The sequence below is a fragment of the Carcharodon carcharias genome, chromosome 11 (assembly GCF_017639515.1).
Source record: "Carcharodon carcharias isolate sCarCar2 chromosome 11, sCarCar2.pri, whole genome shotgun sequence".
Taxonomy (NCBI): domain Eukaryota; kingdom Metazoa; phylum Chordata; class Chondrichthyes; order Lamniformes; family Lamnidae; genus Carcharodon; species Carcharodon carcharias.
In genome coordinates this window covers 31,538,391-31,566,221 of record NC_054477.1, presented here as the reverse complement: position 1 = coordinate 31,566,221, position 27,831 = coordinate 31,538,391, and the positions used below count along the sequence as shown (strand labels likewise).

The 27,831-nt window shown below is 45.0% G+C and overlaps 1 protein-coding gene across 1 annotated transcript in view; it reads left to right on the top strand.

Moving 5' to 3' along the window:
• LOC121283863 (rho guanine nucleotide exchange factor 17-like) overlaps positions 1–27,831 on the top strand; it is a 502,814-nt gene that overhangs the window by 319,375 nt on the left and 155,608 nt on the right. The window contains exon 4 of the mRNA XM_041198663.1: positions 25,962–26,078. Coding sequence (XP_041054597.1) covers positions 25,962–26,078 — 117 coding nt within the window. The remainder of the gene's footprint in view (positions 1–25,961; positions 26,079–27,831) is intronic.

Below are 27,831 nucleotides of genomic sequence, written 5' to 3'. Positions count from 1 at the left end.
ATCTGTGTGTTAAGAAAGGTCAAATTGAGTTTTCGTTTCACTTTGAAAAGATGCCTGCATTTCTTATGAGTTTTACCTCCTGAAGAAAAGATAAACAAACAAGGGTGGAAGAATTGGACTGTTGCCTAGCAACAGGGGGCCAGAGAGGCGGGTCTCTCCCACAGACACGCAAACAAAAGAAGAGAAACAGCAGTTTTTGTTTTGGAAGCTGTTGGAGTTCAGCTGGTTTTTGAAAGTTACTGCCAAGAGAGACTGGAGCAAAGGGGACAGATAACCAGCTCCAAGCTAAGGAAAACCCCAAAATCCAAGGGAAAGTCCAAAGAAGACCTTCAGGTCAAAGGAAGGACAGGAACCTGGAAAATGTCCTGTTAATGAAATTAAGGGTGATGTGCAAAGAGAAAGGCTCCAAGCTTCAGATTTAAAGAGACAAAAGCTTCAGATAGTAAATTTAAAGCAAGAACAGCTTACAAGAGGCAAGAAGATCCAAAGAGACAGCTGAAAGTCTGTAACTCTTTGCTATGGGCATGTGACGCAGTGGTGTACGTTAACACTGAGTTGGTGAGAGAGAGCGCGTGGAAGAAAGTTTGAATGCATGTGGTGACCCAGGGAAGAGGAATAGTTCGAAGCCTTGGAGGTGAACCCTTGCGGAAGGCGTCTGAGAGAAAGTGTCAGTTTTGGAGAAGGCTCCAAAGACAGCCATTGCAGAGAGGCGATTGGAAACCCTCGTGTGAAAGACGAAGTTTCAGTCTTGGTTGGCTCATGGTGTGACAAGTGTCTGGGAGGAGTTGAGGAGAGATCAATAGCATCTGGTTGATGTGGCATCTGTCACTTGGTTTCAAAGATTTACATGGACTGTGTACTTACTGTGGATATTACAGTATATGTTAACTTTTGTAACTTGTGTTATCCTTACAAATCTGTGCATACCTGTAAAGGCATAGTTGTGAGTGAAGGAGTATTGTAATATAGTTCATCTTTTCTTGTTTAATAGATGTTTTATTCTTTTGCTAAAAGTTCATCAGCTGACTTCTGTGACTCTGTCAATAGCCACTCTCCAAGTATTTAAACAAACAAATAAAAGTTGGGATCTATCAAGCTGGGTTCCATCCTGGGATCTGACTTGTCCAGGGGTAATCTCAGCTGGGATCATAGCAATAGAAAATAGGAGCAGGAGTAGGTCATTCTGTCCTTCGAGCCTGCGCCGCCATTCAATATGATCATGGCTGACCCTCTATCACAACGCTATACTCCCACTCTCTTCATACCCCTTGATGCCTTTAGAGTCCAGAAGACTATCTATTGCCTTGTTAAATATGTTCAGTGGCTTGGCCTCCACAGCCTTCAGTGGTAGAGAATTCCACCCTCTGAGTGAGAAAGTTTCTCCTCATCTCAGTCCTAAATGGTCTACCCTGGATCCTGAGACTGTGATCCCTTGTCTAGACCCTCCTAGCCAGAGGAAACATCATCCATGCATCCAGTCTGTCCATCCCTGTCAGAATTTTATATGTTTCAATGAGATCCCCTCTCATTCTTCTGAACTCCAGTAAATACAGGCCTAGTCAGCCCAATCTCTCCTCATACAACAATCCTACCATCCCAGGAATCAGTCTGGTGAATCTTTGCTGCACTCCTATGGCAAGTATATCCTTTCTTATGGAAGGAGACCAAAACTGCACATAATACTCCAGGTGTGGTCTCACCAAGGCCCTGTACAGCTGCAGTAAGACATCCTTGCTCCTGTACTCAAGTCCTCTCGCAATGAAGGCCAACATACCACTTGCCTTCTAAACTGCTTGAAGCCTCTTAACACCCACCTTACTGTTCATATTCCCACCAAGTTGTATGTTCAAAGATAAAACCTTCTTTTTAACCCAAAGTGGAGTGCCCCTTTAAATTACTTAGAATTCTGTAATTAGCCGGCAAATTAATTCTGACAGTGGCCCTTACGTGAACTTCAGGGCCATATTGCTCAGTAACATTGTACAGTCCTCGGTGTTACTTCAGTGCCAGCTTCAACTCTGCTTATTACTGTTTTCGTCTCAATGAGCCTGTAGTATCTTTGGGTTTTAGACTGCTGTAATATAAAAGCAAAATATTGCGGATGCTGGAAATCTGGAAAAAAAACAGAAAATGCTGGAAAAACTCAGCAGGCCTAACAGCATCTGTAGAGAGGAAAAAAATAGAATTAATGTTTCAAGTCCATGTGACTTCTTCAGAGCTCTGCCATTCTGTTTTTCCTACTGAAGTGGATAACTTCACACTTATCCACCTTATACTGCAGTCTTTAGACTCTGAAGAAGTCATATGGACTCGAAACGTTAACTCTGTTTTTTTCAGACTGCTGTGGCTGACTGGCGGTTACTAACAAGCTGTAATTTATTCAAAGGGCTCAGATGACATCTATAATCCATTCAATTTGTATCCCAGGAGTTGTGACATCAACTAAAGCTCTTGAGGATACTGTAGCTGCATTACTCACCACTCTCCATTCATAATTCTGAATGTTATTGGAGCATATTAAACAACACCAGTGAATTAATTATAATATAGTACCATTTCTTTCATTATATCACTAGCTTATTCATTAGCATGTAGGGCATGATGAGTCATATTCCATGGTGGCAGGTTCTGTCTTGTAAGACGATGGTTTGTGCTGTGGTGGTCAACTCTGTTGAACATTGCCTGGTGTGGCTTAGGAGCCCCACTCTGGCATGGCAGTCTCTGGCGCATTTGCTGCAGAGGAAGACAGTGGGATGAGAAAGTGCAGGTTTCACTGGCCTCTGTTTTCTCTGGGCCCTCTTCTCAGCCAGCTGAGCATTGAGTTCCTGCTCGCCTATTTTAATGTCCTTCCAAACAGTCAACCTCCAGAGGTCAGGACCATTAGCGACTGTTTCCCAGTTGTCAGTATCAATGTCTGTCATGTTCATATCTCGCTTGTAGTGGTCCTTGGTGCGGAGGTATGGACATCCTGGAGGTCGTGACCCAGCGGCTAGTTCACAGTACAGAAGGTCTTTGGGTTTATGGCCTTCATCTATCTGATGAACATGGCTGAACCAGCGCAGATATCGTTAGCTTAGCAATGAGTGTACGCTGATGGAATTAGCATGCTCCAGAACCTCTGAGTAGTTGACCTTGTCTTGCCAAGAGTTGTTGAGGATACAGTACGTCTGAGACAGCAAAGGTGGAAACTGTTCAGCCTTTTCTCCTACTTAGCATATGTTGTCCAGGTCTCACTACTGTAGAGGAGTGCATTGAGGGTGCAGGCTTGGTCAACTCACAGTTTGGATGTTGCTGTTGTTCCATACACTCTTACTCAGTTTGGACACAGCAGCTACAGCTTTTGTGATGCGTGTGCTGATTTCAGCTTCAAATTACAGATTGTTGGTGATTGTGGAGCCTAGATATGTAGAATTATCAACAACATCCAGCGTGACATTGTCAATGCAGATGGATGGCAGTATGGCAACATCCTGGACCATGACATCCATCTTCCTGATGCTAATGGTCAGACCAAATTCTACAGGTGTGAGAGTCTGTCCATTTGCCACTGAAAGTGTTCCTCGGTATGGAAGGCCAAGTGTGACATGTTCAGCATAGATGATAAGGACTTGCACACCTTTGTCTTGGGTCTCAGGTGAGCAAGGCTGAACAGCATTCTTTCAATGCAAGTAGACACCCTCTGTAGATGACCTGAGGGCATATGGCAGCAGCAATGAGAAGAATATGCCAGTGTCAGTGCCAGAACACAACCCTGTTTGACCCTATTGCAGATTTCAAAAGATTCTGATGTTGCTCCTTCATAGCTGACCTTACCCATCATGTTGTCATGGAAAGAGGAGGTCACATTGAGCAGCTTCAGCAGGCAGTCAACATTCTCCAGCAGGTTAAATAGACCACCTCTGCTCACATGGTCAGGTGCCTTGGTGAGATTGATGAAGACAATATATAGTGGTCTCCTTTCAGGTGGTATTTCATGGAGCTTTGCCCATGGCAAGCCAGTCAATAGCTTTGCTAAGTTCCTCTGCTGTAGGTTTGATATCCAGTTGTGCCATGGCTGGCAGGCTTTCTGTGGTGTCTAGTGTTTCCTCAGTGACAGTGTTCTCCCTAAAGTACAGCTCAAGGTAGAAGTTCCACCAATCTCCCCAACTGTTTATTGCAGTTGGATGACCTCCCCCGCCTTTGTTTTCAGTGGAACCGTTTTCTTTGCTGATGGACCTGTTGCCTTTTTGATCCCTTCATACCATACCCCTGGCATTCCCTGTGTTGAAGGACATCTGGACACTCTGGCAGAATTGCAACCAGTAGAAATTGGCATACCACCTAGCAGTCTGTTTTCTCCGAGTGGTTCTTAGTGAATTCAGGGGTTTCTCACTCGGATCCCTCTTCCAATTAATGAGAGCAGACTTTAGGGCTTCAATGACAGGCTCCATCTCAGTGATATTGGTCTTGAACCAGCCAACATTTTCTGCTCTTACTTCCCGTATGTTGAGAGTGCGGTAATGTAGATGGTGTCTCAAATTATATTCTATTTAGCTTCTGCACTCTGTATGGGAATGCCAGAGAGTGCATGCTCAATCAATTCAGGGAACTATTGGTTTTCTTCTGGTTAGACAGTTCAGCTGATATTGATACGAGGTCAGTATTTCTGCTTTGAATGAAAATGCTTCAAGGTGCATCCTAATCCTAGTACCCACCAGGGAAAGATCAGTATCAGAGTTAGCACTTTGGTAGCTGTGTGTGTTGACAGAGCCACATCTGGTAGTGATCAGATCCAGCTGGTGCCAATGCCCTGATCTTGGATGTCTCCAGGGCACCTTGTGGTATGGTTTGTTCTAAAAGAAGGTGTTAATTGCACAAAGCCCATGGTAGCAGCAAAGCTCAAGTAGTCTCTGTCTGTTCCCGTTTATCTTTCCCAGACCATGATATCTGAGGCAGGAGGGCTGAGGTAGGAGGGCTATGCCTCGAGGTTCGCACCGACTTTGCGTTGAAACCCTCCAGTAAATAAACATGTTCTGACTTAGGGATTCTGCTGACAGCAGTGTCAAGCTCCTTACAGAACTAGTCTTTCACCTCTGTAGTGAAGCAGTGTTGAAGCATGGATACCCATGAGGTTAACTGGCCCCTCTGAATGAGAGGCAGATGGAATGAACACATTCTGAACCTTCTGTCATTGAGAGTAGTGAGTTCCTTACAGTGAAGCCTACACCTTGCTCACACATTTCCCCTGAACTCTTACTATGCCAGATGAAGGTGTAATGTTTTCCTTTCAGTGATATGCTCTCGGCGAGCCATGTCGATGTTCAGCCTATCAAGTTCCATGTCAATCACAGCCCTCTTGCACATGTTATCAATCAATTATAAGTTGTCTGTCAGTCCCATGCACAAGGTCCTGACATTCCAGCTTGCCAATCGAAGAGTTGACATTTCTTTTTTATTGTTTCATTTGATTACCTGGTGCGATGGATTCCGTTCACTTGTTGAACAGAAACTCTTAAGCTCCAAGCTCCCATTGAAGCAAATGGGTCGTGGCATGTCAGCACCTTATTAGCTGGGGACTGCTTGACTTGGGGTGGGTGGTGACTGATCTGTGAGACACAACGGTCTCTCCCAGCATCAGTGACAGTCTACAGCACCCATTTTACAAGCCAATTGAGTTGGACTTAACACTCGTAATTGCTGTCTCCCGTGTTGTGTTAACACTCTGCAGTGAAATTGGAACGTTCACGCCAGGTAATAAGCCTGGGCAAAATTTATGAAGGCCCAGGGCTGCCCAACCATCAGGGACCCCTCTTGACCTATCCAGTTGAGTCCAAAGGACTCCAGAGCACTATGTTTGCCACTGGCTTGGTTGCAGGAGTTGGTGGAAAGTTGACATTTAGACATCAGTCCACCTTTGGTGGCTGCTCCAGATTTTTTGTCAGGGTTTACTCCCTTAGCCTTCATCTCTCCCGAGGTATCCACAAGACAGTGGAGCTGTTCACCCAAAGCTGGGAGCTTGGTTCATGAGAGACAGGCACATCCATGTGCCAATGGGCCTGCACACTGCATGTGTCAAACCTCCTCCAAATTCCTATGAAGCTTTAGCCTGTGGCCGCGAGGCACTCAGTTCCTATGTGTCGCCATGAGGAGGCACAGCTGAGGACTTGCCAATGGAGAGGTTGTGCACTGACAGGGAGAGACTTACACATTTGGCTCCCTTTTTCATATTGCTGCTAGCCAGCGGTGTGGGCTGAAAATCAACAGCAAACTAGCGCACAAAAGTGGAAAGCATGCAAACTCTCTTCACCCACACACTAGACGCAACACATCCACCTGATGAAGACGTACTAACTTCTTAATTACTGCTGAACACTCCCATTAGCCCCGAAAAGTTAATTTTATATTTGTGGAATGTCAAATTTGCCCACAATGATAAAAAAAAAAGAGCTGGTGCCTACTGGCTGAGCTATGATGTGTGACCATATCCCAGAATGAAGGTACAGTGTGTCATATCCATACAGAGCTGCTGTATTACTTACACACGGTGAGTTCTTTATAGCTCTTTCACTTTCAAGCCAGTTCTTCTACCGTGTGTGAAGGGTTGAGGCTTACATACTTCATAGTCAAATCCTCAAAAAGCATGCTGCCATCATTGTTCTATCTGATATAAAAGTGCCAAACATATGATAAAGAATGGTGAAACATAATGTAGGTCCTTTATTTGAAGATAAGACTATATACAAATAATGTTAACCATGAGGCTAAGTATACATGTCTGACTCCTACCTTTTGCTTCTGTAGGCTGAATACAAGTCATGGGATGAATATATTACATCCTGTCAAGGTGTGTAATAATTGATAGCAATTTAAGATACTCTCCTTTAAAAGTACATGCACATCATATCTCAACACCAACCACCAATTACAAGTCTTTGAATTGAACTGGTCTGTGCATCAGTGTGCACATATTATGATACCATACTCCACCATGAAAGGAAACAAATAACTTGCATTTATATAGCACCATTTATGACCTCCAGACTCCCCAAAGCGCTTCTTAGCCGATGAAGTGCATTTGAAGTGTATTCACTCTAGTAATTATGAGAAATGTGGCAGCCATTGTGCACACAGCAAGATCCCTCCAACTGCAATGAGCAAGTCATCTGTTTTGATGTTGGCTGAGGAATAAGTTTTGGCCAGGACGCAGTGGAGAACCCACCTACTCTTCAGAATAATGATGTGGGATTTTTTTACATCCATTTTGGGAAACATCCTAATGAACTGAATTAGCACCTACCGGTAATGGCAAGTCCTGTGCACGGTGGAACTATCAGGAAACACTAGGCAAGTGACGACTGAAAACCTGGCAGTTTTGAAGTCACTTTTTCCTCTTCCTCACCAGCCGTGAGTCAGATATAGTTCACCTTTAGTGTGATCCTGATTTCCCATTTATAACCACTGCAACACTCAACTTCATTAGACCCAAGAGCATCATCTATAGAATGAGCAGGACATTTTGATTTCCCGCATTCTGGAGATTCTCCATTAATAGCCAATTGATGGCACATTATGGGTAGTATTATGGTTTCAACTCTTGCCAGCCAAGGACCGAGCTGAGAACTCCCAAGGTCTCCATTTTCATGAAGAGCAAAGGAACAGGAGTCAATTCCAGACTCCAGGCCCAAATTGACAGTATTCCAACTCATTCGTTGCTCCAAAGGAAAGCTCAGCCCCAAATTTCTTTAGAATGGAAGGTTTCTGGTTGGGCTTTTTGGTGTGCCAGTGCATGCTAATGCATTCTAAACAGCTGGGTTGCTTGTTACAAGTCCAAATGGTTGTGTACTGTAAAACTATTTTCCCTCGAGCCAGGCATATTAGCTTCAGGAGAAACTATTCTGCATGAAGCAGGTTATGCTGCTTAATGCTTAGCAATATTTAAAATATATTTAGTACATAAAACAAGTAATTTTTTGGTTATGAATTTTTTTGTCAGACACTGGCACTAATCAAGGCGAGATGGTTGTCAGTGTTGTAAAAGTTCTGCTCCCTCGAGATGTTTTATATCTGCTGCCAGTATAAAGTACCTTCACGCCTGATATTCATCAGATGTCTCTCTCTCTCTTTCTTGCTCTCTGTGTTTCAATATCCCCCAGCCCCCAGGAGGAGCCTGATACTGTTTGAATATAATCTTTTCCCACAAGAGATCTTTCCAAAGGTGGTTGCTTAGTTTGGGCTGTGGATTGCCCGCCCCTCCCCTCAATCAATTTTTCCTGGGTCTATGTTTCTGTTGCCAGGTTGAAGCTTTTTAACAGCTTGTAGGTGATGTATGGCTGACACCATCCCATGATCCAAATTAAATGCAAATGTAGAATAATGGAATAAAATCATAGAATGGTTACAGCACAGGAGGAGGCTATCCAGCTTGTCATGTCCCTGCTGGCCCTCTGCTGAAGAAATGTACCTAGCCCCACAACCCCGTCTCTTCCCCTGTAGCCCTGTAAATTTTTCTCTTCAGTTGCTTATTGAATCCCCCTTTGAAAACCCCAATGAATCTGCCTCCGCCACACTCACAGGCAGTGCATTTTAGATCCTAGCCACTCGCTGCGTAAAAAAGCTTTTCCTTAAGCCTCTGGTTCTTCTGTAAATCACCATAAACCTGTGCCCTCTGGTTCCTAGCCCTTCTGCCAATGTGAACAGTTTCTCTCTGTCTTCTCTGTCCAGACCCCTCATGATGTTGAACACCTCTACCAAATCTCCTCTCAACTTTCCCCTCTCAAAGGACAACAGCTAGTCTATCCATGTAACTCAGGTCCCTCATTCCTGGAAGCATTCTTGTAAATTTTTCCTGCACCCTTTCTAATGCCGTCATATCTTTCCTAAAAGGTGGAATTTAATCCAGGCAACAGGTGCTCACCCGCTGGCTGCAGACCCAGCGAAAGCCTCGCCATATTGTGCTGGTCAGACACTTAAGTGGCCAACCGCTTCCCCGGGATCAAGGGTCCAAGGACGGAAACCCTGCCACTAAGAGCTGCCGGCCGTTCGGAGCTGACAGCAAGTTATTGCAGGCAGTGCCACTGGGGAAGCAATGGTAGCTGCCGGCAATAAACTCATCAGAGGCCTAGGATCAGGGAGGGACCCAAGCCACAGCTGAATGAAGCAGGACAGGGATCACAGCGAGCAGGCTGGCTGGTTCATGGAGGTGGCAGGTGGATCAGAAGAAAAGGAAGTGGGTGTGGCTCTCAGCAGCAGCACCACCCCACCCCCCCCCCCCGCCCCCAATGCCAGGTCCCTCGACAGTGTTTGCTCTTTAGGCTTCTCTAGTAGCGACTGCCCCACCCATCGCTGTTTAAGTACTGGCAGTGGCTGGTTGAGGCCCTTAAGTGGGTATTAATTGCAAACTTAAGGGTCTTAATTGGCAGTAGGGCAGGAGGGCTATCCATGAAACTTCTTGCCCTGGACTTAATTGGCTTACAGGCAGTAAGGAGAAGAGGCCCTCACCCATACCCTCCAACCCACTTTAATGTGCCCCCCACCTCCAAACTTGCCTCAGTGAAGGGGCATGAAATACCACCCAAGTCTGGTGCCCAGAATTGGACACAGTACTCCAGTTGAGGCCGAACCAATTTTTTTAATAAAGGTTCACCATAACTTCCCTTCTTTTCTGCTCTTTACATCTATTTCCAAAGCCTAGGATCCCATGTGACATTGTCAACACTTTCTCAACCTGCCCTGCCACCTTTCCCCAGGCCCCTCTGCTCCTATAATGTATAAGCACCTTGTGTGAGGTTGTCTCATGATTGTATCACAAGGCTTGTGGGTATTGGCAATATTTTTGGGGACATATGACAATATCAGAGTATTTCTTGGCATTCTCACGGGTGCAGTTTGTTTTCTTTGTGCTATTCGGCACTATGCCTCGACCTGTTGCTTCTCTTCTCCCCACCCTCTTCTATGTGCTATGGCTGCAGACTTCCCACCTATCACTGCTCTGCATTCTGTCTTTGCCTTCACTAGCCAACCATACTCCTGAGCAAGTCTCCAATACTCTCTTGCTGCTCTTTCTGCTCTGCCCCCAATGCTGCCGCCCTGCCAATCTCTGCTCACCTATCTGTCTCCACTCTTACCCTACTTTCTCTCTCCTCCCCATTCTGGTTCCACTCATTCCAGCTTAGCACTGCTGCCCACTCTGTCTCCATTTTCCCACACCAGTACTCGTACAGCCTGTCGCTACAGTCCCCCATTCAGCATTTTTCTGCGCCTGGCTTCGCTCTGGGGCTCAGCACTGCTCTGTAATAGTCCTCCACTCTCCTCTCACACATTGCTGCTCCCCAGGATTTCGCCATTCTCACACTCTCATCACCTGTAAGCCTATCTCTGCTCAGTGCTGCTTTGCCTAGCATTGCCAACTTTAGTTGGACCAAGACCCTTGAAGGCTCAACACATGACCTCCCCTTTCCAACTGACCAGTCACCATTCTCTTGCCATTAGTTGCCTGGCATGTCCATCCTTTGATGCCCCACCTTCTCATGCCAGCAGGATGAACTGGCTATTCTAGATGATTCTTAACTATCCATCACACGGCCATAATTCCTAGTAAAGTAAGGAAGCAATTCTCTTTTTTTTTTAGCAGGAATAATTAAGGCGTTCAAAAAGTAAATGTAAAAAAATTCTAGTGCCCTTTCTCCTGGATCCCCTGTACCAGTGTCTGGGATAATTAACCTTTAATTCCTGGAGAGTCCAGGACAATCCTGGAGGGTTGGTAACCGCATTTACAGCCTGTTCTCTCCCTTCCACTCTCAGATCCACTCTCCAGCATTAATAATGAGTGAGCACAGCTGCATTCCACAACAGCCGCACTTTCACAACTGAGCTGCAAGTCTGCTGTCTAATCCATTTTGCATTAGCCTTTCAACAACAACAAAAAGTAGACTCGTGATGGCTTTTAAACATCGATTGGAGCTGATCTGAAATGTCAAGTTGGGATCAGAACCAAAGCCACTGATTCTTGATTTTTGGACCGAATTGTGGAATGCAATCCCCAAAACCACCATTTAAAAAGCCTGGAATCCAAGTAATAAAAATGGAATTTCGCTTATTCAGTCACAGTAAAGCAGTGGTCCTGATAAGGACTGAAGTTCCATTTTAAAGAACGGCTGGGGGAAGGAAAATTGCAGGGGGGTGGGGTGCGGGCACAGAGAGGAAGAGAAGCTGATGGAAACAAGCAGGCAGCATAATGATCTGCATCAGTTTCAGCTAAATTAGTGTAACTGTGTGATAGTTTCATCTAGAGAATTTCACTTATACTTAAGTCATTGTTAACATGAAATGCAGTAGGACTGAGAAACCTTCAGGTTTAAATTAGAAACCATCTGTCTCCACTCTTGCCAGCCCAGTGCTGTTCTCTACTTTCCCTCTGCTCCCCATTCTTGTTCCACTCATTCCAGCTTAGCACTGCTGCAGACTCTGACTCCGCATGCACGCACGCACATGCGCACACATACACACTTTCTCTCTCTCCCCCTGTATAACTATAATAAAAGTCCTAAAAGCTGCACGTGCACGGCCACCTAAAGAAACCCCGCATTCAAACGAACAGGCTGCGCATGCCAAAAAATATTTAGCGGGGTCATGGGTCATGGTGGAAGGAGGATATTAATGCCAGATGAGCGATTTGAATTTACATTTTGGGAACCGATATGTCCTGTCTTCAAGCTGTCATCTGGGATTTACTTCCGGTTTCTCCAATGTGTTGTCTCACTTTACAAAAGGCACTGACTTGTGAGGTATAATTCCTTGGGCACCAGCCCCTCCTCACCCATATGCTCATATTTCATGTTGAAGCTACCATCTTTTGGACGAGGTTAAACATCAACTAGGTTAACTTGTCATTTATCTCTTATGCTTTTTGTGGAAGCTTGTTGGACACAATCCCAGTAAGACAATATGGTTTACTTAACAACAGTGAATATGCTTTAAAAGCAATTGTTGGCTTTGACGCACTTTCGGAACCACTGAAAGGAGATTTTTTAATATGTTCTCTCCTTACATCACAGCTTCCATGGTTGTTTTAGATCCATCTTTCCTTTTGTTGTTTCAAGTCCAAATGGTTATTGTGCACAGTCTTGATCTCTTATGTTGTGAAAATGATATATAGGGACTGGGGGAAAAATGATTCATAAGGATGATACCAGATCTTAGAGGATATATTTATCTGGAAAGACTGAACAGGCTGCAGTCCTTTTCTCTAGAAAAGAGGTGAGGGTTGATCTGATAGAGGTATTTAAGACTGAAAGGGTTTGATAGTGTAGGCATAGAGAAATGGGATACATAGGATAAGCGCTAATAAATGCAATAGAGAATTGAGGAGAAACTTGTTCTGAAGGAGTGGTTAGAATGTGGAATTGCCTACCAGAAGAAATAATTGAGCTGAATAGCATGACGTATTTAAAAGGAAGCTAGATAAGCACATGAAGGAGAAAGGAATTTAAGGATAAACTAAGAGTTATAGGAAAAGGAGCAGGAAAAGGCTTGTGTGGAACGTAGAGGCTGGCATCGACCAGTTGGGGCAAATGGCGTGTTTCAATGCTAAAGACTCGATGGAGTTCTGTGTAGTCCCTTTTTTCTGTTTCTTTTCTTACTTTCTTTGCCTCACCACAATTCATAGCCATAAAATGTTGCCGCACAGTGCCTGATTTTTGGCCACTAAGGGCCTCCGAAGGCTAGATTACGGAGTGCCGCACATGGCATCCCACCATATGGGCAAAGGCCAAAAGGTTTGCGTACAGAGTCTGTGCCTCAAACAGGTGTTAGCATATTCACTTGTGTAATATAGTGGGTGAAATTTCGATCTCATGGCTGCTATTCATTGCTGTCAGTGAGATCTGTATTATTCAGAAATACTTGTATGGAAGAGGGTAACCAGCATCGGAGCAGGCAAAGGTTTTGCTTGGAACAGCTGCATTCAAAGTGGAGGTAGAAGTTTATTGAGAGAATTGACAGCTGCGGAAACATAGTGATGAATAGGGGAACCAAAACTAAGCAGTTCGGATTTGGAAAGAGCAGTTATAAATGATTTGTCAGAGATTTGTCTTCGGGGGAACCTAAGAGGAAAGTAAGGGAGTAGAATGCTGAAGGTGCTGAGGAAATAGGAGAGATCACTGAGACCATAGAATAGAGAGGACACAGTAATGTGGGTAGGAGAGTTTATCTAAATGGGGAGGTTTAGACAGATCAGCAGGTAGTTATATCAGAGGGTGAGCAAGAGGTGCTGAGATGGATTGGACTGGTTGGAGTCGCTTAGTGCAGAAACTGGGAGGGTGAATACGTTGACTTAGGTTTAGTGGGGGTTTTGGTGGTAAGCTGTCAGCGTTTGCCATAATTACCCCTTGGAAACTGACCCCAAGCTTCTGGTGTAGTGCATGGGCAGATTAACTTGGAAATCCTGAAGTTAGCGTCAGTCTCTTCCTGCTCCGCTATGGGCTGTGCTGTGTCCCCATCTCCCCACCCCCCCACACCCACTCCAATCACTGAAATCAGTCAATGTGGCAAAAACTTCCTCTTTTATCCTGTCTCATGTGCTACCTGGTGTAACTAGGTTTTGGGTGGCAATCAGAGAAAGCTCTCTCAGTGAGGCTTTCTTTCAAACTCTGGACCAACAATAATAAACTCAAAACAAAAACAGAATTACCTGGAAAAACTCAGCAGGTCTGGCAGCATCGGTGGAGAAGAAAAGAGTTGACGTTTCGAGTCCTCATGACCCTTCGACAGAACTTGCGTTCGAGTCCAAGAAAGAGTTGAAATATAAGCTGGTTTAAGGTGTGTGTGTGGGGGGCGGAGAGATAGAGAGACAAAGAGGTGGAGGGGGGCGTGGGGGTGTGTGGTTGTAGGGACAAACAAGCAGTGATAGAAGCAGATCATCAAAAGATGTCAACGACAATAGTACAATAGAACACATAGGTGTTAAAATTAAAGTTGGTGATATTATCTAAACGAATGTGCTAATTAAGAATGGATGGTAGGGCACTCAAGGTATAGCTCTAGTGGGTTTTTTTTTTTGTTTTTTTTTATATTTTTTTTATATATATAATGGAAATAGGTGGGAAAAGGAAAATCTTTATAATTTATTGGAAAAAAAAAAGGAAGGGGGAAACAGAAAGGGGGTGGGGATGGGGGAGGGAGCTTACGACCTAAAGTTGTTGAATTCAATATTCAGTCCAGAAGGCTGTAAAGTCCCTAGTCGGAAGATGAGGTGTTGTTCCTCCAGTTTGCGTTGGGCTTCACTGGAACAATGCAGCAAGCCAAGGACAGACATGTGGGCAAGAGAGCAGGGTGGAGTGTTGAAATGGCAAGCGACAGGGAGGTTTGGGACATTCTTGCGGACAGACCGCAGGTGTTCTGCAAAGCGGTCGCCCAGTTTACGTTTGGTCTCTCCAATGTAGAGGAGACCACATTGGGAGCAACGGATGCAGTAGACTAAGTTGGGGGAAATGCAAGTGAAATGCTGCTTCACTTGAAAGGAGTGTTTGGGTCCTTGGACGGTGAGGAGAGAGGAAGTGAAGGGGCAGGTGTTGCATTTTTTGCGTGGGCATGGGGTGGTGCCATAGGAGGGGTTTGAGGAGTAGGGGGTGATGGAGGAGTGGACCAGGGTGTCCCGGAGGGAGCGATCCCTACGGAATGCCGATAAGGGGGGTGAAGGGAAGATGTGTTTGGTGGTGGCATCATGCTGGAGTTGGCAGAAATGGTGGAGGATGATCCTTTGAATGCGGAGGCTGGTGGGGTGATAAGTGAGGACAAGGGGGACCCTATCATGTTTCTGGGAGGGAGGAGAAGGCGTGAGGGCGGATGCGCGGGAGATGGGCCGGACACGGTTGAGGGCCCTGTCAACGACCGTGGGTGGAAAACCTCGGTTAAGGAAGAAGGAGGACATGTCAGAGGAACTGTTTTTGAATGTAGCATCATCGGAACAGATGCGACGGAGGCGAAGGAATTGAGAGAATGGGATGGAGTCCTTATAGGAAGCAGGGTGTGAGGAGCTGTAGTCGAGATAGCTGTGGGAGTCGGTGGGTTTGTAATGGATATTGGTGGACAGTCTATCACCAGAGATTGAGACAGAGAGGTCAAGGAAGGGAAGGGAAGTGTCAGAGATGGACCACGTGAAAATGATGGAGGGGTGGAGATTGGAAGCAAAATTAATAAATTTTTCCAAGTCCTGACGAGAGCATGAAGCGGCACCGAAGTAATCATCGATGTACCGGAGAAAGAGTTGTGGAAGGGGGCCGGAGTAGGACTGCAACAAGGAATGTTCCACATACCCCATAAAGAGACAGGCATAGCTGGGGCCCATGCGGGTACCCATAGCCACACCTTTTATTTGGAGGAAGTGAGAGGAGTTGAAGGAGAAATTGTTCAGTGTGAGAACAAGTTCAGCCAGACGGAGGAGAGTAGTGGTGGATGGGGATTGTTCGGGCCTCTGTTCGAGGAAGAAGCTAAGGGCCCTCAGACCATCCTGGTGGGGGATGGAGGTGTAGAGGGATTGGACGTTCATGGTGAGGAGTAAGCGGTTGGGGCCAGGGAACTGGAAATTGTTGATGTGACGTAAGGTGTCAGAGGAATCACGGATGTAGGTGGGAAGGGACTGGACAAGGGAAGAGAGAAGGGAGTCAAGATAACGAGAAATGAGTTCTGTGGGGCAGGAGCAAGCTGAGACGATCGGTCTACCGGGGCAGTTCTGTTTGTGGATTTTGGGTAGGAGATAGAAGCGGGCCGTCCGAGGTTGGGCGACTATCAGGTTGGAAGCTGTGGGAGGGAGATCCCCAGAGGAGATGAGGTCAGTGACAGTCCTGGAAACAATGGCTTGATGTTCAGTGGTGGGGTCATGGTCCAGGGAGAGGTAGGAGGAAGTGTCTGCGAGTTGGCGCTCAGCCTCCGCGAGGTAGAGGTCAGTGCGCCAGACAACAACAGCACCACCCTTGTCAGCGGGTTTGATGACAATGTCAGGGTTGGACCTGAGAGAATGGAGTGCAGTAAGTTCAGAGAGAGACAGGTTAGAATGGGTGAGAGGAGCAGAGAAATTGAGACGACTAATGTCGCGCCGACAGTTCTCAATGAAAAGATCGAGAGAAGGTAAGAATCCAGAGGGAGGGGTCCAGGTGGAGGGAGAATATTGGAGATGGGTAAAAGGATCCGTTGAACTGGGAGAGGACTCCTGCCCAAAGAAGTGAGCCCGGAGACGAAGACGGCGGAAGAAGAGTTCAGTATCATGCCGAGCCCGAAATTCATTGAGGTGAGGGCGTAAGGGTATGAAACTAAGTCCTTTGCTGAGCACTGAACGTTCAGCATCGGAGAGGGGAAGGTCAGGGGGTATAGTGAATACACGGCTGGGGTTGGGATTGGAAGAAAGGGTGGGGACGGAGGAACAGGCAGGGGTGGGGGGTCCTAGATGGGTGTTGGTGTCGATGAGTTGTTGTAGCTTGCGTTCCTTAGCACTTGAGAGAAAGAGAAAAAGTTTCTTGTTGAGGCGTCGGATGAGCCGAAGGATAAAATGAAACTGGGGGCACGCGCAGCTTTGAAAAAGGGTACGGCGGTGCTGCTGGAGGGAGAGGTCGAGTGTGTTCATATGGCGGCGCATGGTACTGAGTGTGGATTTCAGAATGTGACGGGAACAGCAGTCCGAGAAACGTTTTATGTCCCGGAGATACCTGTAATCCTGGGTGGGTTCGAAACATGAGGGGTGGAATTTCAGTTGAAATCCACGTGGGGTAAGTCGGAGACGGAGACAGTCACTGAGAAAGGAGATATGGCTGTGAAAGCGGGTTTTACTAAACACCTTGTCAAACACTAGGAGGGAAATGGAAAGCAAAGAAGGTGAGCAAGACAACAGAGAGATACGGAAATCTTGTCGCAGAGAGGAACAGAACTTCTTCAAGGAGGTAGGCATTTCTTGAAGAGCAGTGGCAGTCAATTAAACACAGAGATAAAAACAAAAAATAATAAACAATAAACTCAAGTCAGGTTTGAGAGGGCTGGTAGAGAATGAAGATTCTAAAGGTAAGGTGAAGGAGGGTGGGACAAGGTGCAATTCTCAAAGGCGTAATTGGTGCCAAAGGAATAGAGGGAGAGATCAAGATATGATTTAGTGATACAAAAACAAAAATACCTGGAAAAACTCAGCCGGTCCGACAGCATCTGCGGAGAGGAATACAGTTAACGTTTCAAGTCCGTATGACTCTTCACCAGAACTAAGGAAAAATAGATGAGAGGTGAAATATAAGCTGGTTTAAGGGGGGTTGGGGGGTGGAACAGGTAGAGCTGGATAGAGGGCCAGTGATAGGTGGAGATTGCCAAAAGATGTCAAAGACAAAAGGACAAAGGGGTGTTGACGGTGGTGATATTAACTAAGAAATGTGCTAATGGTGACATTAAGGGTAGAAAGCAGGATAAGCAAGGGACAGATAGCCCTAGTGGGGCTGGGGGAAGGGATAGGGCTATCTGCCAGATCTGCTGGGTTTTTCCAGGCATTTTTGTTTTTGTTTTGGATTTCCAGCATCCGCAGTTTTTTGCTTTTATCTTATGATTTAGTGATAATGGTAAACCACGAAGGTAACAGTTTGGGTGAGGCAGTAAGTGGAATATATATGTCCTTCACTCTGACTCCCTTCCTCACTCCCACTCCCCTTCATCAATCTTCCCCCCTTCATTATTCCTGTCTTCTTTATTCCAGTTCATTAATTGCTTCAACTCAGATTCATCAATCCTATTCTCTTCATTACTACAACTTCCTACATCCTACTTATATTCATCAATTCGACTTTCCTTCATCACTCCTACTCACCTTCATCATTCCCAATCCCTTTATCACTTCTAACTCCTTCAGCCTACTCAATTTCGTCACTTCTAGTCCCTTCATCACTCCTACTCCATTTCATCACTACTACTCACCTTCAACCCTGCTCCCTTCATCACTCTGACTCCCCTTCATCATTCCAACTCTCCTATATCACTCCTACTTCATAACTCCAAATCCCTTCATCGTTCCTATCTCCTCCATCCTACTCCATTTCACCATTCCTACTCACCTTCAATCCTGCTCCATTCATCACTCTTGACTCCCCATCATCACTCTTACTCTTCTTAATCACTCCTACTCCCTTCATCATTCCTACTCGCCTTCTTCACTCTTCACTCCATTAGTTCTACTCCCTTCATCACTCCTACTCCATTTTAGATTTTAAGTATGCACTGCCTGGTTTTGTCATTGTGTTAGGGTTACAATCCACCTCATCTTCCCATTTTGCCTTCACTAGAGCCCATATTCATGTTCTGTTATTGATCTACCACCTCTTTTGGAGGTGCTGGCTAATACTTTTTAATTCTCTAGTTTAATGTCTGTGTGGGTTCAGGGCTATAAAGGACAAATCTAGGACAGACATGCATTCCTTTGCACAGAGAATGATCAATATCTAGAAAGGGTCATCAGGTAAAGTGAGTCCTGGAGACGACTCATTTAAAGAGCAGCTGGATGTGGTAATGAGAAAATGGTAGGATCAGGAACTGGAAGAATGAGGTCATAGGTGTGAAGGGCCTCCTTAAACTGAACTTACCTCCTCATTAATTTGTTTTATCTTCCCAGATAGTGTGCTTTTACAACATTGCGAGGGATATTGCCAAATTGAGTTAAACATGGAGAAAGTCAGGTAAAATTGCTGTGAAAACCCTCCTGGTTACACCTAGGTTTAGTGCCAAATCCTAAATCAAAAGGGTAAGAAGCTCCTCTGAATTGGACAATGTAATGTGCTGGAAATTTCCCCCAGGCTGTGAGGAGGTCTTCAAAGGCCAATGAGATTTGGCTCTTTCCTGGGATTACTTCATAATCAAGTTAAGTATTAAGGTTGAAGTGTACCATAGAAATAAATCTTTAAATGGATTTGGCACAAAGTTATGCAGTGTGTTTGCTCAAGATGTAGATACTTAATAAATAAACTACATGTACAGGACATATTAATCCCCTTTGACTGAAAACAGCCAGAACGGTCTTGATGGTATGCAAATAAGGATCTCCAGCAGTGCTGTCCTTTAAAAAAATCTACTTATTGTCTTATTAAAGGCTTTTCTCCTTGAGTTGAACGATGTTCTGATGAGGAATATGAGAAAATTTTTCATTTTGGCCAAGCGTTGCGTATCAGGCTATGAGAAGGCAGCTAACAGGGGGCTTCCTCTGCTCTCACTTGACAAGGTGCCTGGGCCCCAGCCAAGGAAGAGCATTTTCTGAAGCAGCACTGAGTTAATTCCACTTTCGTACCCAAACATTATCTTGGCCATTGCTATTATGTGCTGAATTGTGTGGACAGTTTTGCGCCGTGTCCACTCAGAACTGCGTTGAGACTGCCACAGCTTATCATGCTTCGGATCCAGACACACTTTACATAAAGTTCAAAGCAAGAAAAAGCCATTCAGCCTGGACCAGGTTGGAACTTAGACTCAAGAAGTAGGAATATAGTACCTAAGTTACCCTGAGCAGGCAGGCTGAAGACCCCATCTCAACTCCTGGGCCAGGATTTTACGGCTCCGCCATGGCATGTCTCCAACCTGCCCCCAGCGGATGCGGAGAGCCATTTAAACCTCCTTTCAGTTCGGCTGAACCGTAATATCCCGCCGGGCAGGAGGGGCCATAAAATCCTGGCCCTAGTGACAAAACAGGTACCACGTGGGCCACTTGTGCACCACTCAGCCATACCGATGGGTGGAGCCAGAGGCCAATTCCCCAAGCCCTGAAGAGAATTTAGTTTGTTTAAGTCTTCAGATTCTAAGGGAGAAAAAATGGTCATATAATCAACCCACTCTCGGCAAGTCGTGGGGGCGTGGAGCAATTATAAAGGTTCTACAGACCTCATGGCATCTTTCAGCCAGCGAAAAATCAGATGAGGCCTTATAAGGCCACACCGGGAAGAATTCTGCCCTATCCCAGGACCCTGTCCGCTTGACAGATTGGAATCACTAGGCTACAGACTGTAGTACAGAAGGAGACCATTGAGCCTCTTGTACTCTGGTTTTGAAATTTAATTAGTAGAAGTGAAGTAGAAAGCATTGCCATTCCACCAAATGTTCTAGTCAACCCTCTGACAAGGGCCTCCCCTGAGATCAATGTATATCCTGTACAAAAAGCAACTAGGAAATCAGTGTTATAAAGTGTAGCCAGTATAGATTTCAGCAAAGTGTCATGTTTGGCTCGATCTTTTTTAAAATTTATTCATTCATGGGATGCAGATACCATTGGCTGGGCCAGCATTTATTGACCAAACCTAATTGCCCTTGAGAAGGTGGAGGTGAACCACCTTCTTGGACTGCTAAGGTCCATGTGGTGTAGGTATACCCAGAGTGTTGTTAAGGATGGAGTTCCAGGATTTTGACCCAACAACAGAGAAGGAATGAGGATATACTTCTAAGTCAAGATGGTTACTTGAAGGGGATCTTGTAGGTGGTAACATTTTCATGTACTTGCTCTCTTTGTCCTTCTAGGTGGCAGTGGTTACCTCCTTGTGAGGTGCTGTCAAGAAGCCTTAGCAAGTTGCTACTGTTAATTGTAGATGGTACCCACTGTTACCATGTTGCATCAAGTGGTGATAGAAGGAGTGAGTGTTTAAGGGATGGGGTACTGATCAAGGGCAATCTCAGAAAAAACACATGGATTTTGTCTTCCCAATACTTAGATTGTATCTGGAAGGAGCAGTTTAAGTTGGGTTGAAGTTCTCTCCGTTAGGCATCCATCACTGCTGTAGGATGCAATTTTAGATGGTGAATTAAGAGTATCACACATGAAATGTATTGGAATAATGTTGAAACTCTCAAACTTGATTGACAATCACCACATTCATTGCAGTGTTGTGACTAGGCTGAAAAGGTTCGAAGGAGCACCGGAATAAAAATTCTGGAGGTATATTATCTGGTTCATCAGTTAAAAATTTGACCCGAGACAGCATAATCCCTTGTAATGGAGGAAGTCATGGGTCAAGTGAGAGGAAACATTGACTGTGTAACAGGAAGACATTAAATGAAGTTGTTTTCCTGATATTTCTCGAACACTGCGAGCTCATATTGCAGAACCGTTAACTCAAGCCCTGAATGCTACCGAAGTCCTGGCTATGTTGCAGTATTGTTAACACAGCATCCAGAACTGTGAAGCAATAACAGCATTGGCCAAGGCTTTCCACCAATACCAGTGAACAGAAATGTGTGCAGCCCCTCCAACAAATGGGTGAAAGATGCATTGCCTGTGCAAAAAAAAGTCCTTTTTTCAGACTTATAATTTCACGTTTTCTCCATGAGGTCTATGCATGGCAGCTCTTTGAGAGAACTTGTAAAGGCCACCCTTCTACACTGCACCCCCCACCCCCCAATCCTCTCTCTGTCATTTGGGAAGAGAGGACTGTCCTACAATGAGAGGCTGAGTAAATTGTGCCCATATTCTCTGGAATTTAGAAGAATGAGAAGTGATCTCATTGAAACATACAAGCTTCTGAAGGGCCTTGACACTGTGGGCCATGAGAAATTGGTGCCATTGGTCAGGGAACCTAAAACATGGTGACACAGTCTCAGGATAAGGGGCCGATCATTTAGGACTGGGATAAGGGGAAATTTCTTCACTCAAATGGTTGTGAATCGTTGGAATTCTCTACCCCAAACGTGGATGCTTCATCATTGACTATATTTTAAAGCTGGGATAGTCAGATTTTGGTGTCTCAGGGAATTAAGGGATATGGGGAGTGAAGTTGAAGATCAGCCATAATTGCATTGAATGATGGAACAGGCTCAATAGGCTTATGGCCTGCTCCTGCTCCTACCTCTTGCATTCTTGTGTCTTCTGATTTCTGGGTCCTTTACAAGAAGCCCTTATGCCCAGCGTTCTGGGATAAATGATAGAAAGGCAGGGAAATACCAAAGAGTGTGTAAATCTGGGCCACTCCTGTACACCTAATTAGGTAGTTACAAAGAAAAGAATTATTTATAAGGCGCCTTTCAGGCCTTCAGGATTTACAAAGCATTTGCCAACCAATGAGGTCTTTTTGAAAGGTTGTCACTGCTACAATGTAGGGAACGCACAACCAATTTGCACACAACAAGCTCTCACAAACAGCGATGAAATGATGACCAAGTGTTTTTCTGGTAATATGTTAAGGAACAAATATTCTTCTTCCATTAGTGCAATGGGATCTTTTAAGTCCACATGAGAGGGTAGAGGGGTCTTCAGTTTTAACGTATCACCCTAAAGACTGCAGCTACATGAGTGTAGCACGCCCCCAATGCTGTCAACCTAGCTACAGGTCTCTGGAGTGGTCTTCAAGCCCAATGCCTTCTGAGTCAAGGTGCTATCACTGCGTCAAGGCATAGACCTAACAGCACACCAATGACAGTCCATTCCAGACCACAGGAAGCCATGTTGTAATATTTAAGTTACAATACAATGAACTGTCATAGGCGGGGCAGTAGGAAGGTAGTTAGATGGATCAGAGTGTGGTTGGAGGCGGTAATGGGACCAAATTTAAGATAATAGATATGCAGGCTAGAACATCCCAGCTTCAGTCGTCCCACTTTACTAAATAGTTGACTTTGAGTTGGCAGTAGGTAAATCACAATTAGTATCAACATCCCTGTGCCAGGGAAACAGAAGAAAAAACAGCCAGATTTCCTGCCCCTTTACCATCAAGTGACTTTTGCTAGAAGATTATTAAAGGAGTTGATACAACAGATAAAGAGAAACTATTTCCTTTGATGGCAAGTCCAGAATAAAGGGCATGACAAAACTAGAGCTAAGCCATTCAAAACAAAAACAGTATTACCTGGAAAAACTCAGCAGGTCTGGCAGCATCGGCGGAGAAGAAAAGAGTTGATGTTTCGAGTCCTCATGACCCTTCGACAGAACTTGCGTTCGAGTCCAAGAAAGAGTTGAAATATAAGCTGGTTTAAGGTGTGTGTGTGGGGGGCGGAGAGATAGAGAGACACAGAGATGGAGGGTGGTCATGTCAGAAATCACTTCTTTATTACAAAGAGCAGTGGCATTCTGGAAATCACTTCCCCTCACAAAAAAGCTATTGAGGTTAGATCATTTAAAAATTTCAAATTGATCAATTTTTGTTCGGCAAGGATATTAAGAGATATGTAACCAAGGCAGTTAAATGCAGTTACAATACATATCGATCAAAATTTAATTAATTGGTGGATCAGGTTCAAGGGGCTGAATGGTCTACTCCTGTTCCTATGTTCCTAGAAATTGCAATTGCACTGTGGACAGTGGATTTTGGCTTTGAATTTCTTGGTGTTGAAATAGCCTCCTGACCCTTGTTATCCTTCTTATTACTGCAATGTAACCCGATGGCAGAGATACCAGAGGGCACCTGCACCCGTCGGGCACATTCCATCAGAAATAACACCTTTACATGAGAAGGGAAGAAAAGATAGCAGTTCTGTTTTTTCTGTTGAATTCTGTTTTTGTTTTGGATTTCCAGCATCCGTGATTTTTTGTCTTTATTATTATTATTATAAAAGATAGCAGTTGTCCCGTCTGAAATCATCCCAACCACACTCAGATCAGCAATGGGTAGTGAATTTGTTGTGCAGAGATTCGCTTAACTGAGCACAGAATGTATGTGGACAGATTTAGGTTTCTACTGGAACTGAAACCAAAGTAAGACAGATCACAGACTATAATCTTATTGTCTATTATGGAACTGTTTACATAGGAAGCCCATGGGGAAAACCCTACCCAGGATCTCTTTTTCTCTTTGTCTATACAACCTCATCAGTGCGCCCCCATGTGGTGATGGTTATAATTTGTTACAAAAGCTCAACCTGATTACACTGACAGTGGGGTCAAAATTAACTTTGTGCAAGTGTAAAATGGGTGGTAACGAATTGCAGCCCATTTTACGTCTCCCCCTATTTTTATTTCCATTCACTTCATAGTGACACAGAGATGTTAGCAGATTGGGAGGGCAAGTGGCAGGTGGAATTTATATAGAGAAGTGTGAGATATTCATTTTGACAGAAGGGATAGGGAGAGGCAATATGGACTTAATGGCACAATTCTATAGAGTGTGCAGGGATGGGGGGGCTGGGGGAGTTGCTGGTAGAGGAAAGGGGTGGGGTTGCGTGTGCTTTAATCTTTGAAGGTGACAGGACATATTGCGAGCTTGGCTAGCAAAGCATATGGGATTCAGGGCTTCATAAATAGAGGCAGTGGATACAGCAGCAGGGAAGTTTTGCTGAACTTTTATAAAGTTCTGGTTAGGTCCCAACTGGAGTATTGCATCCCGTTCTAGTCACCACACTTTAGGAAGGATGTGAAGGTCCTTGAGAGGGTGCAGCAGAGGTTTACCAGAATGGTTCCAGGAATGAGGGATTTTAGTTACAAGATTAGGTTGGAAAGGCTGAGGTTTGTTCTTCTTGGAGCAGAGGCGATTGAGAAGAGATTTGATAGAGATGTAGACAATTATGACAGGTTTGGATTAGGTAAATAAAGAAAAACTGTTTCCTTTAGCTGATGGTACCAGGACCAGGGGCGAGTGTAATGTTTTGGGCAAGAGATGCAGGGGGATTGTGGGGAGGAACTTTTTTACACAACGAGTGGTATTGACTTGGAACATGGGTGGTAGAAGTGGAAACAATTAATGATTTCAAAAGGAAATGGCTTTGGCACAAGAAGGAAGGTAAATCTGCAGGCTACAGGATTGAACAGAGGAGTGGGAGTGACCAGACTGTTCTACAGAGAGCCAGTGGACTGGATGGCCTCCTTCTGTGTCATAAGTAACTCTATGACTTCAGGATTTGCAGAGAATTTGTTCACCTTGCAAAGGGGCCACATCAGCTATCATCACTGCAATTGGTGGCCTCCTGACAGAAGATGGGGCCTGGAGATGACCTCTAAGTGCAATGGGAGCCTTCATTTCGTGGATCTTCCCCTCACTTCATAAGCTTTGGTAGGAACAGCTGAAAAAGTCCCCAGTGGTCAAAATCGGAGTGTAACTTTCTGGGTATTGAGAGGCTGGAGAAGCTGGGATTGTTCTCTTTAGAACAGAGATGGTTAAGAGGAGATTTAATAGGGCTGTTGAATATTATGAGAGGTTTTGATAGAGTACATAGGGAGAAACTATTTCCACTGGCAGGAGGCTTGAAAACACGAGGACAGTGACTTAAGATAATTGACAAAAGAAGCAGAAAGGAAATGAGGGGTATTTGTTCTGGGCATTGAGTTGTTATGATCCAGAATGCCCTACCTGATAGAGTGGTGGAAGCAGATTCAGCAGTAAATTTCAGAAGGGAATTGGATGGGTACTTTGAGGACAAAGATTTACAAAGTGATGGGAAAAGAGCAGGGAGTGCAACTAATTGGATAGCCCTTCGAAAGACTGGCACAGTTATGATGGGCTGAATAACCCCCTGTGCTTTATGATTCTATGATGGCTAGCTCACATATTTTCAGAGGCCAAATATTTAACCCAATTGAGTGATCTGCTTTTTTTCTGTCAGTCTCTCCCCCATTTTTTGCTAACAGATGGCAGGTGAAGAACAGGAGACTGTTTCTCAGTGATCTGAAACAGAATGCATAGTCATTGCTATTAAGGAGCAGCGATGAAAGAGTCCCATATATAGTTATTTATATAACCACCCTGAGTACTTCTGGTTTTGGTTCTTTCAACCTTTGATCTCTCTCTTTTTCTCTGATCGACCTCATCAGGCTAGGGGAGATTTTCAGACTGAACCTCCTGTCAGTATAAGGATCTATACTTCTTGCAGGTCCTTTTGACCCGTGGACCTCGGATTGTGAGTTATCTTTCGCTCTGAGCAGCCTTTTGCCACCTGTCTGTTCCGTGTGCCAGTCCTATGTATGACTATACATGACATATCATTCATCCACTGTGCTAATCCGATACCTTCAAAGTAGTTCTACAGTCATCCTGTCATTCCCATTAATACCTGTGTTCATTTTGCAGTTCTCCAAGGATGTACTGGCCAACTCATACTCTGCATACATCGATAACTTTCTCAATGCCAAAGAGGCTGTGCGATTGGCCAAGGATGCGAAGCCAGCATTTATTAAGTTTTTGGAGGTAAGGTCTGTTGCTCATTCTACAGCGGGCCTAAGAGCACATTGATCTGGATCAGGGTTGGGACAGAAATGGGATTGATGTGGCCAGCAGGGGGCAGAGCTGACGCAGCATGGGGCTGTGAATAGCTGTCCCATTTGGAGCAAGGTGGGCAGTGTGTCTGACTAGAGACAGGACTTAACAATGGGACTGTTAAGGGACAGGCCGACTGGAGCTGACTGAATGATGGAATCAGCAGGAGGCAAGACTAACTGGGAAATAGGTGGTTCCATCTTGTATATTTACAAGTTAACAAGATACAACAGACTGGATTTTCATGGACAAGACGAGATTCCAGAGGTGGGTTTGTTCCTGGACCGCCGACACGCCCCCAGTTGCGAACCAGGAATCAGCATTTTGGTTGAGGCAGAAGCCTAAGTGGGGAGGTGACAGATCTGCCAGCCAATTGATAGGTGGGGAGCAGCAATGGAGGTGGGACACCAGGGAAGCGGGCCTTCCTCTGGCCCCAGTAGACAGCGTTTGCTGTGGTTGCTGTCTGTGAATGATTTAAAATAGGAAAGATTCTGATTCCTCAAGCTAGCCAGGGCAGATGGAGAGTTGGAAGCCGGGCTAGTGGAGGGAAATGTTAGTGTTATTAAAATTTGATAGCTGTGCAATAGATTTTCCTCAAAAATTCCACTTTTTTAAATCAACGTAAAACCTTTTCAATGCTGCACTTTGTTTTCTGACAGGAGCTCTTCAGCTTTACACAGCTTCCAACAGAACCCCCCCCCCAACTTTCCCACCCTCCCTTTGCTCTTATGAATGTCAGCTGGGTCAGGAGTGAAGGTGGCAGACTGGCACAAGTTCTGGCGTTGCCATTTTGTTTTTGGCCGTCATGCCAACCAAATTCAGCAGGCAAAATTCCAGCCCCACGAGTGTTATCTTAACCTGTACATTTGACATACCAACAATGTGTTAGGTACAACAATGGTGCAGTCTTAAATCCCAAATTCTCATAAAACTAATAAAATTAATTGAATTAATTGCAATTTTATTAGTGTTAAATACAGTGTTATGGTATCAATCCTTAAAAGAGAGCTTTACTGTCAGCATTGAGTTCTTCTATGTCAGTGAGCATTGTTGGCTGAAGGGTTCCTAATTACTTCAATGAATGCCCCATATTCACATTTATTACCCATATTCATAGCCAGATATAGGAAGGACCCAATGCCTCATCTTGTAATAGAATAGAGGGAAATTTGCTGTGGGTGCTACCTGGACGTGCTTGATGCTCACTGTGATTGTCCTGGTGCTATCTCCCTCCCTAACAAGAACAAACTGGAGCAAGGTATCTTATGCCCTGTAAAAATACAGGGGCAAAATGGAGCAAGGGAAAAGACTGACCATCAACTAATCCTGTGATGCCATTCATAGATGGCTGTTAAAGGGTGGTATATTCCCGGTCCTAAGGAGGGAATCCAGAAGGCGGGACAGGGAGGAAGTTTCAAAACTGGTTATCGGGTCAGTAATCCAATGTTGCCAGAGGTGGATCAGCACCGGCAGTGGTTACCCTCTCCAGAGGGGTTGGTAGTGAATTTGAATAATGAAGGGCTGATTGGGATGGACGGGCCCCATGTTGAGGTTAAAACCTGGAGGCCCGCGAGGCCGGCTATTCATACCTCCTGCCCCCGCCCCACTGGAGCAGCAGGGATCAGTGGGCCAGAGCTACGGCTGCAGAGCATCCTGTGGAGGGGAAGCCGCTCCATATAGGAGG